This window comes from Trichosurus vulpecula, chromosome 1 (genome assembly GCF_011100635.1).
Source record: "Trichosurus vulpecula isolate mTriVul1 chromosome 1, mTriVul1.pri, whole genome shotgun sequence".
In the NCBI taxonomy this organism is placed as follows: Eukaryota; Metazoa; Chordata; class Mammalia; order Diprotodontia; family Phalangeridae; genus Trichosurus; species Trichosurus vulpecula.
The window spans coordinates 491836158-491847569 of NC_050573.1; the positions used below are offsets into that span (position 1 = coordinate 491836158).

Genomic DNA, 11412 nt, shown 5'->3' on the forward strand with positions numbered 1-11412 from the left:
CATATCATCTGCAAAAAGTGATAATTTAGTTTCTTCTTTTCCTAATCTAATTCCTTCAATTTCTTTTTCTTCTCTTATTGCTATAGCTAATGTTTCTAGTACCAAATTGAATAGTAGGGGTGATAATGGACATCCTTGTTTCACCCCTGATCTTATTGGGAATGCATCTAGCTTATTCCCACTACAAATAATGCTTGTTGATGGTTTTAGGTAGATGCTATTTATAATTTTAAGGAAAGTTCCATTTATTCCTATGCTTTCTAGTGTTTTTAATAGAAATGGGTGTTGTACTTTGTCAAAGGCTTTTTCTGCGTCTATTGAGATGATCATATGGTTTCTGCTAGTTTTGTTGTTGATATGGTCAATTATGCTAATCGTTTTCCTAATATTGAACCAGCCTTGCATTCCTGGAATAAATCCTACCTGGTTGTAGTGTATTATTCTCGTGATGAGTTGATGCAGTCTTTTTGCTAATATTTTATTTAAAATTTTTGCATCAATATTCATTAGGGAAATTGGTCTATAATTTTCTTTCTCCGTTTTGACTCTACCTGGTTTGGATATTAGTACCATATTTGTGTCATAAAAAGAATTTGGTAGGACTCCTTCTTCACCTATTTTCCCAAATAGTCTACAAAGTATTGGAATTAGTTGTTCTTTAAATGTTTGATAGAATTCACATGTAAAACCATCTGGCCCTGGAGATTTTTTCCTAGGGAGTTCATTGATGGCATGCTCAATTTCTTTTTCTGAGATGGGGTTATTTAGAAATTTTACTTCCTTTTCTGTTAGCCTGGGCAGTTTATGTTTTTGTAGATATTCATCCATATCTCTAAGGTTGTCATATTTATGGGCATACAATTGGGCAAAATAATTCCTAATCCAACAAGAGATAGAGAGCCTTACAAAATGCAAAATGGATAATTTTGATTATGTTAAATTGAAATGTTTTTGTACAAAAAAAGCCAATGCAACAAAAATTAGGAGGGAAGCAGAAAATTGGGAGAAAATCTTTACAACTAGTATCTCTGATAAAGGCCTCATTTCTAAAATACACAGAGAACTGAGCCAAATATATAGGAATACAAGCCATTCCCCAATTGAGAAATGGTCAAAGGATATGAACAGGCAGTTTTCAGAGGAAGAAATTAAAGCTATCTATAGGCATATGAAAAAAATGCTCTAAATCACTATTGATTAGAGAAATGCAAATCAAAACAACTCTTAGATACCACATCTCTCCTGTCAGATTGGCTAAAATAACAAAACAGGAAAATGATAAATGCTGGAAAGGATGTGGGAAAATTGGAACATTGTTACATTGCTGGTGGAGTTGTGAGCTGATCCAGCCATTTTGGAGAGCAATTTGGAACTATGCCCAAAGGGCTATAAAAATGTTCGTACCCTTTGACCCAGCAATACCACTTCTAGGGTTGTATCCCAAAGAAATCACACAAGCGGGAAAAGGACCCATATGTACAAGGATATTTATAGCGGCTCTTTCTGTGGTAGCCAAGAATTGGAAATCAAAGGGATGCCCATCAATTGGGGAATGGCTGAACAAGCTGTGATATATGAAGGTAATGGAATATTATTGTGCCATAAGAAATGGGGATGATACGGACTTCATAACAACCTGGAAAAACCTACACGACATAATGCTGAGTGAGCGGAGCAGAGCCAGGAGAACACTGTACACAACCACAGATGTATGGATTCCGTGAGGACCAACCCTGACAGACTTTGCTCTTCTCGGTAACACAAGGTGCAGGCACAACTCCAAAGGACTCACGATGGAGAATGCTGTCTACATCCAGAGAAAGAACTATGAAGTTTGAATGCAGATTGAGGCACACTTCATGCTCGCCTTTTTTGCTTCTCTTTTGTTTTTGTTTTTGGGTTGTTTTTTTTGGTTTTTTTGGTTCTGTTTCTTCTTTCTCATTATTCATTCCATCGGTCGTAATTCTTCTCCGCAACTTGACTAGTGTATAAATTAATTCAATGCGAAGTCATTCGTGGTAGTTATATGAGATTCCATGCCATCTTGGGGAGGGAGGGGGGAGGGAAGGGAGAAAATCTGGAACTCAAACTTATGTAGAACCGTCTGTTGTAAACTAAAAATAAAAATAAATTTAAAAAAATTTTAAAAAAATTTAAAAAAACAGGAACACATCTGTTACTGAAAATTAAAAAAAAAAATGGAAGTAGAACATTTGTGGTTGATGGCCAGATCAAAGAAAAGACCATTTCTGTGAGTAGCTGAGGAACTAGCAAGTTAAGCACTTGAGAGAGTATCAATATACATGTTAAAGTCCCCTGGTATGAGGGCAGGAGTTGGGATTAAGCTAGAGATGGTAAGCCAGGCTCTGAACTCATTGAGGAAGGTAGGATCATGCCATGGTGGACAGGTAGATAACAGCTTTCAGGGTCCTGATTGGCTCATAAATATGAATCGAATGAACCTCAAAGGAATAGGGGTTACTGAGTTATGATGGTACAAGCAATAACTGTGAGCAATGAATATTCTAGCTCCTCCACTACAAGGGGGGTAAGGAGGAGGGTGGAAGGGAGTGAAACTCAATGAGGGTCAGAAGATGAAGGGAGTAGGAAAAGAAAGGCTTAAGATGAAAGCAACTTTAACTGGAGCAGGCATTCCAGAGAACACAGTGGGAGGGATGAGTAGACCCAATGTGAAACATTGCAGGGTTAGAGTTGAGGACAATGGGAGTATGGAAAAATGCAGTGAGGGAATGGGGAATAGTTGTCACTGAACAATGACTGGAGCTCTAGGGGTTCAGAATCACGAGTGGGAATGAGTCCAGGCAGGTTTTCTGTGGCTTGAGTAAAGTTCATTGTGGCAAGTGGTAAAGTTGTGCCTTGTAGAAGGACAGACTCACAGCAAGTAGAAGCAGGCAAAGGTACAGCCTAGGGGAGTCCAAACAAGAAAGGGGAAGGGAACAAGCATTTATTAAGCACCTACTGTGTGCCTAAGGAGGCAGGAGGTGGCACTTCCAGGTAGGAACTTATCTGGAACAACCTCTGAAACCCTCTACACATCCCTTAGGGATCTGTTCTGTTCTCAAGGATTCAGAGATCATCTATTGTAGCTGCCTCTCAGAAAGGAGATGTCCCATAGACAACCTCAACACGTCCAAAATAGAACTCCCAGTTCCCCCAAACCCTCCCCTCTTCTGAACTTTCCTTATTACTATTTAGGGCACCACCAATTCTCCCAGTCGTCGATGCTAGCAACCCTGATGCTTTGAAGGAAACTAAACATTCTTCAAGGCAACCTTGAAGAGAGAATGCTTTCTCCGGCTGGAGTAAACCAGTGCAGAGAAAGACAGACAGACAGACACACACACACACACACACACGCACACACACACAAAGAGAGAGAAGAGAGAGAGAGAGAGAGAGAGAGAGAGAGAGAGAGAGAGAGAGAGAGAGAGAGAGAGAGAAGAGAGAGACAGAGACAGAGACAGAGAAATGGAACGTCCCATGTCAGAAACAGTAAATGACTTTAAAGCCCCTGAAACCGGTGTTCTTCAGCCGGTACCTGCTTTCCACCCCCAACCCTTTGTAACTCAGAGCCCTTACGATTTCCCAGATTCCAAAGAGTTTGGGACCTTGCTCAACTTAAGAACTTGGGATGGGCTAATCCATCACAAGAAAAATCCTCAGTTCTTGTAAAATGCGCCGAGTTTCTGAGAAAATAACTCTCCAACATCACCATTTACAACCTAGTGAATCCCAGAGCAAGAGGGATTTGGGATTTGGAGCCATTTCATGCCCTGATCCAGGGGGCCCATACATGGGATCATAGTATCATAGATTTAGTCCATAGAGAGGTCCTTTTACAGATGGTTTCTTAAAACGTTATTAAACAGTAACTAAAGAGCCAACTTCCCTCCTCTGAAGAGTGGGGAGGGAGGGGGGAATGCCAGCCTCCACAAAACCCGCGCTGAAAGTCCGGCTGGTGGGGAGTCGGGGGTGCCGCGGAAAGAAAAGGAAAAGGGCCTTCCCTAAAGGGCGTGGAGGAGGGGAAAATAGCGAGACTAAAGGCAGCCACAAGTTGCTAGAGGGTTCCCGGTGGGGCTGGAACTAAGGCAAGTGGCGAAAGGAGAAAAGGCTGGGCGCCCCAGGGCAGGGGCGGGGTCACGGAGTAGCCCTAGACGCTCCACCTCTTCCCCTACCCTGGACTCCTCTGCTCCCCAGAGGAAGGCTGAGCCGGGCCAACAGAACCCGAGGCTTTGACAGCTTGCCCCTGAGCTGCCGCAGAGTTCCCTGGTGCTCGGCGCAACAGGTCTGGCTTTGGGGGCTTGGGAGAGGGTAGGGGAGAAGGGGAGGAGAAAAGAGGACCGGGCAAGGCAAGAAAAGGCAGGACAGGGAGGGGTGGGGCGGAGCTGGCTGGGCTGAGCTAGTTGGGTTAAAACAGTGGAGGCCACCTCTGTGGAGTCTCCAAATCGTTGGTAGCCTTCTCATGAGCAATATAGCTTGGAAAGAGATGGCATGAGAGAAAGGAAGGAAATCTAAGGGTGAGCTGAAGCAGACAAAAACAGGCGTAGAGCACAGACTTTTAACTGGCATCTTGGATCAGGATAAGTTGCCAAGATGCTTCCTGCCTCTTGACAGTTCCAAAACCTATCATCCATACCCTTCGCCAACCCGCCATCTCTCATTATCCTCCAGGTTGGGCTTTCTCCAGCCTTTCTGTTCTTTCACGCCAAGAAAGCTAGAGGAAGTAGTGGTCCTGGGAATGGGTGGGGGAGGGGGAGTGAGGAAATGTTGAGGCTTCTGACAAAATACACTGTTCCTGGGGCCAAGCAGAGAGTGTGAGATTTTTCAGAAAGAATGGCCTTTCGGCTTAAGTCATTGTGTCATCTGTAGAGGGTCAGGCGAAGGTTTGGCACAAGTGAGCCCCTAGATATCTAGACACCTTCTCTGAAGCTAAATTTCCTATAGACCGCTTGTTTTCACCTGGAGTCCTGGTTGGGTTGTCCAGAATAACAGCTCCCAGTTTATACTATCACCCAATAACTACTACCACACCATTTAACTTTGTACTCCTATAAGAAATGTCTTAACTGTTCCTATCCCATAGCCTATTCTTGATTACCTATATTTCTCATAGTATCATGGATTTAGAGCTGGAAGGGGCCATGGAGACCATTTAATCTAACCCTCTCATTTCACACATGAGGAAACTGAGCCCCAGAGAGGAATAATAGGATAATGCCAGGGCCAAGGTCATACAGGTAGGAATCACAGAGCTAGGTCATTTGATACCAAATCCAGGTAGTTTTCCTTGTACCATGTTGTTCCTGTGGTACACCCTGAGTTCCAGGCTGTGTTTTGTTTGTGTTTTAGAGTTTTGGGGGAAAGAAAGGAGAGATTTCTAGGCTTTCTACCTTTCTCAGTTTATATATGACTAATACATGAAAAATTGTTTTCACATCAGTCTTATCAAAACTCCCTCCGCTGATGCTGGAGAGTAAATACACTAAAGATAAAAATAAAATAAATTTTAAAAAACATAGTACATTCCAAAGCCATGTGTGTGTGTATGTAGTTTATGTGTATGTGTATGTATGGTTAGTGTGTTTTCCACTGTTTAAAGATGTTCTTAATCACAACTCCTTTTTATTTCCATCAATAGTTCATAGGATCATATATTCATAACTGAAAAGGACCTATGAAGCCTTCTAGGCTCACCCTCTCATTATATAGATGAGAAATGATTCAGTGACTTACCTAAGGTCACACAGATAGCGAAGAGCAGATCTGGGGACTTTATTCAATTTATCTTTTTTTTTTTATTAATACCTTTTGTTTTTTACCCTACATCTGTTTCTGAATGTATCCCTTTACCCTGCAATCCATTGCAAAAGAAAAAAAGATTTAAAAAGAGGAAAAGAAGTAATTCAACAAATCTAACAACACTCAACTGTGTCTGAGAGTGTATGTATGCATTTTCTTTCATGTCCTCATATCATAGCTATAAACCAGTCAGTTATTTATGTGACTCAATACTTACCAGTCTAGGAATGGTTCCAACAGGTATTTATTTGCCAAGTCTTCATAGCATGAGTCTTAATGTCCCTGTTTAGTTGTAACAACTTTAGAAAATGTTTTTGTTTTGTCAAATTCTCAGTGAACTGCTAGAGTAGACATTTATCAAGGATTATGAAATAATGTCGCAATGTTCTTAGAATATTTGTGTTTAAACAAGCTCAAGCTATTAGCAGGTAGTTAAGAAATATTACTCCTGCTACTACTACTATTAACCGCAAGGACAAAAGCATAGGCTCATAGAATTAGAACTAGAAGGTACCTAGGGGTCATTTAGTCCAACCCCCTCATTCTACAGATGAAAAACTGAGGCCCAGAGAGCATAAGTGACTTGTCCAAAATGATACAAGTTGTATGTACCAGAGCCAGGAATCAAACCCAGGTCATCTGACTCCAAACCCATTGCTGTTTTCATTATCCCATATTACAGCTTTCTTCAGGAGATCTATGGTGGCTCAAAAGAGACTAATTTCATAATTCCCTTAGACAAAAAGGAAATGAATGAAGAATGCATATAACCAACCACAGCAATAATAATGGAAGAATAACAACAGCAACAACGTAGTAGTACTACCTGTTAGGAATCCCTTCAAAAAGTGGTGTGAAATTTGGAGTAACAAAGTGAAAGGTGGATTCAGAATTATTTTTCAAATGAATGGTATTTTTTTTGAGTGGCAAAAACAAATATGATCCCTCTAGGACAATTATTTTGTAATATTTGTGGGATGGGGCAAGCAGGCTTTTTCAGCCACTTATATCTGCTCTTTCTTCACTCTACTACTGACCACTATTATAGGATAAATACCTACCTTTTCATCTAGTATATAATCTAGTTCTATCAATACTCATGGATTTTTTTTATTCGGAAAAAAAAGTAAGATTCTCATATAATTTTAAAAAAATGTTTACCTTTTCATCATATAGGATCCCTGATATAAATAAAGTTATATCAAAGGACCTGTAATTTTTTAGCTCTGAGCCCCCAGTCAGAATCTTAACTTGCTACATGCTAGCTTCCATCTTTCTCTTCCCTGAGAATGTTTCCCCCTGAATTGCTCTCATTTTCCAGTTAGTATGTTCAGACTCATTTAGGCCCGTGGTTAGCATTGTTCGAAAAGACACAATAAGCATTTAAAACAAATAAAAGTAAACATTTTTCTGGTCCCCATAAGGAAAAGGAAGCAGTCTTCCTAGAACCCTGGCTGGCTTTCTATTGCTGTTCATGAGTCTCTTCTTCTTCTGGCTTCAGCTACAATACTTGACTGGACTATTGCTTTGTTCTTTCAGAAGCAACAAGGATAGGTTTCTGCTCCCTTAGTTCTAAGGCCTCTCATCTCCCAGGCAAGAAGCTAGAGACCTAAGAAATCCCATTAAGACAATGCCCTTTAGGCTTAACTTTCACTCAACAGCCCTTCTAGTGAATAACCTAATCCTAACTCTTGGTGATTTGTTAGTACATTTCCCAGATCTTCATCACTCAGACTAGGCCAAACCAGGCAATGACTATAGAACTTCAAACCTAGTCTGGAGTTCAAGATTACCCAGTTTTTGAACTTTAAGGCTCTCCTATTAGTCCATGTAAATGAGTGAATGGGAAAAGTTAGAGTCATTCTATACCCAGGGCTTAAATTCATTATTTCTACCCGTAGTTCAGCTGTTTTAATGGTCTTTTCACATGAAAATGAGCTACTCAAAGTCATATCCTTTGCTCAGTGAAAAAGAGCCTACTCAAAAGTTTTAGATCATTTACAAGATGCAAATTGATCCACTCAAATCTGAAAGGGTCACACTCTTATGACTTTTCCTCCATCTTTTGGATATTTTTCCAAATAAAAATTTTAATTAAATTTCTCTATGTTCACAGGTATAGGATGAACACCTACCTTTTCATTTATTATTTAATCCAGTTCTGTGGACACTCATGGATATTTACAAATATGACAGTCAGATTTTTTTCTTTTGGGAAAGGTAAGCTCTCCAGATTTTTTTCATATGTTCATATCACACATTTTTTTCATTTCTGTCCTCCTCCTTACCTTTTATCCTTAAATTTCTTTCATGAGCATGTTGTCAATTACTACACTTTTCCTCAAAAGTCAAACTTTTTTTTTGTTTTGCCCTTAAAATGTCCATCAAATCCAACTCCTTTATGAGTCTCCCTCTTGATCAGGGAAATCTGCCAGCATAAAATCAAGACACCTAAGAGGGCAGTGGATAGAGTGATGGGCCTGGGGTCAGAAAGGCCTGGCTCAAATTCAGACTCAGACACCTACTGAGCCGTGTGACCCTGGACAAGCCGCTTAACCTCTGCCTCAGCTATAAAATTAAAATAATAATAGAACTTACTTTCCAGGGTTGTTGTGAGATCAAATGAGATAATAATTGTAAAGTGCTTGACACAGTGCCAGGCACATGGGAAATTCTCTATCAGTGCTAGCTAGCTATTATTATTAAAAACGTATATGGGGCTTTCTGCCCTTTAATGGACCGAATTAGAAGGGACCTTAAAAATTATCCAGTCCCAACCCCACGGGGGAACAGGGGAAAGGAGTAATCATTTAAATCTTCGTTGTACAAATGAAGAATCCTGGGCCTAGAGGAGTTATAACTCATGGCTCACATTTATATGACTACATTTACAAAATGCTTTTTGTATACTTTCATTTAACAACAATAATGATAGCAGTAGCTAACATTTGCATAGCACTTTAAGGTTTACAAGGCGCTTTATACATGTTATCTCAGACCCCTGCAAGGTCAATTCTGTTATTACCCCCATTTTGCAGAGGAGGAATCTGAGCCTGAGAGAGGTTAAGTGACTTGTCTAGGGACATACAATTACTAAGCGTCTAAAGTAGGATTTGACCTCAGATCTCCCTGATTCCAATGCAGTGCATCATCAGAGGTTCCCCCACTCTCCCTTGGGAGTACTAGAAAGATCGGGGTGGGGGATGGTAGTGCAATTGGGGGGGAAGTTGAATAAAAATAAGGGGGCAGTAGAAATATAAGGAAAGAAGCTAAGAAAATTTCAAAAAACCGTTCATACATGTTTCATCTGTTGTGTAACAAGAGTTGTAAAGTTGTAGCGATTACATTCTTTTTCAAATAAACACACGAAATGCAAGTTATAACCCGAACAGTGGTCAAGTCCCCCTACAGGTCTGAACAAGCATGTGTTGGCAGGCAAGCATGTTGCACGTTGTTGGGAAGTCTAGCATGTAGGAATATGTGCATGTGATGACATGTTTACAGTACAATAGCATATGGTTATAGACGAAATATTACATCACCAAAATTTCAATGCACGAAAAACCCTCACAAATTTATAATCAATTACTAAATTTAAGCTGCATCATTTTTTAAAAATTTTTAATGAAGCATTTTTTTTAAACTGTTAAACGGTTAAAGAAAGTAGATTTCCAGGGGGGCACTAAATAATTTTTTTAGGAAGCAGTAGACCAAATAAGTTTGGGGACCTCAGATCTAGCTTAAGAGGTCATAGTATCCCTTTTTTACAGATGAAAGAAGAGTTTAAGTGATTTGTCCACATAGCCCATGGCACAGACAATACTCGTACTCCACTCTCCTTTCAGGTTCTTTCTACTTCATCTGACATCTTACCATTCTTTTTTGGGCTTGAAACTAAATTAAAATAAAAGCTAACTTTTTGGACTTATGGATGATTTCTTATTTCTTTTTGGAGAACTTAATTCTAACTCCGTATTATTAATTATGCATACTCAGGCACATCATTAATGAACCAGATCTTTCAGATCTAACTTATTTCCTAAAATTATGTATAAATATGTTAAGCAACCAGAAGCAGCGCCCTTCATACGCTCAGATTCTGAAAGACTTGCTGCCCACTCTTAAGGCCTTGGTTTGGTCCTTGGTAGCAAATTCTCACTGGAAAAATGATTCATTATTTGTGAGTGATGTATTATGATGACTAATTACACAAACACACTTCAACCATTAATGCTAACAAATAGGCTTTCCTAGAAAGCAAAGACACTAGTTTTTGGCAGCATTTCAGGTCTTTAAAAATGGATAATTTAATGACTACAATAGTTTAACTTCATTTTGGGCTCCATAGGGTAAATGCTGGCATAGTTCACAGCCCCATGATGATCTTGGGGTTGTTTAGTTTTCTATAAATAAGCATTTATAGTGCACATTTCTGCTAAAACAGCAACAGTAACAGGGAGAGCCCTAGTCAGTGATAAGGGGTATCTCTGGGTCTCAGTTTCCTCATCTTTAAAATATGTATAAACATACTTATCCTGCCCCTTCAGAGAGTCGTTAGGGGGAAAATGCTTTCTATACTTTAGAGAAATGAGAATTATTGTTTACAAAATGTAAAAATGGAGAATAAGAAATGCCATGTGCACAAAGCTGTCTAGTCATTATTTTCTTCAGGGATTCTTAAGTTGTTTCAAAATTTTGAACGCAAAGAGTATTGAATATGAAGAATTTTAGTTCTGAAATATTCTCCATCCCTGTAAAATGATAATAGTTTAAAGTCATAATAGTGATGACAATTGTTGACATTTATAATAATCTTATAGCTAATGTTTATGTGGCACTTTAAGGTTTGCAAAACACTTCACAAATATTATCTCATTTTATCCTATAACAGCCCTAGAAGGTGGGTGCTATTATTATCCCCACTGTATTGATGGGGAAACTGAGGCACATAGGAGTTAAGTGACTTGCCCAGGTCATATAACTAATAAGTGTTGGAGGCAGGGTTTGAACTCAAGCCTTATTGATTAGAGGCCCAGTGCTCTATCTACTGTCCCACTTCGCTGCCTACTGTTACAACATGTAAGAAATATCTGCCAGAGGGTCTGTTGGAACTTGTAATTCAAGAGCTTCCGAATACCTCTCTTCAACAATGAGACTCGTGGAGTCAATCTTACTTGAAAAATAGTCAGTAAAAATGCTTTCCAAAAAGTTTATAGATTTGTGTTTTAGTATCATGTTTTATGTTTTTCTATAATTTTTAGTAACTATATTTTTCGTTCTGGGGACAGATTCCATGGTAGACACTTTCTATGCTATTGGACTTGTGATGCGCCTTTGCCAGTCCCTCTCCCTTTTGGAGCTGGTGCACATATTTGTGGGGATTGAATCAGATCGGCTTTTGCCCAGGTTTCTGCAGGTATGTTTTAATTCAATCTTTAGAGAATTTAGAGAAAATCTGTTTCAGATTATGAACTTCTGCTATTGCAATTGTTGGAAAATCAATCATTACCTTAAGTCACTGCTAACTGGAATTAATTCCATATTAAGTCAAATCAACAAACATTTATTAAGTGCATACTATATACCCAACAC

At 39.4% G+C, this 11412-nt stretch overlaps 1 protein-coding gene across 1 annotated transcript in view; it reads left to right on the forward strand.

The window, feature by feature from the left end:
* The first annotated feature begins 4177 nt into the window (after nucleotides 1-4177).
* HACD4 (3-hydroxyacyl-CoA dehydratase 4) overlaps nucleotides 4178-11412 on the forward strand; it is a 48260-nt gene continuing 41025 nt past the window's right edge. The window contains exons 1-3 of the mRNA XM_036734359.1: nucleotides 4178-4306; nucleotides 7937-8040; nucleotides 11109-11236. Of these exons, the coding sequence (XP_036590254.1) occupies nucleotides 7944-8040; nucleotides 11109-11236 (225 nt within the window). The 5' untranslated portion in view covers nucleotides 4178-4306; nucleotides 7937-7943. The remainder of the gene's footprint in view (nucleotides 4307-7936; nucleotides 8041-11108; nucleotides 11237-11412) is intronic.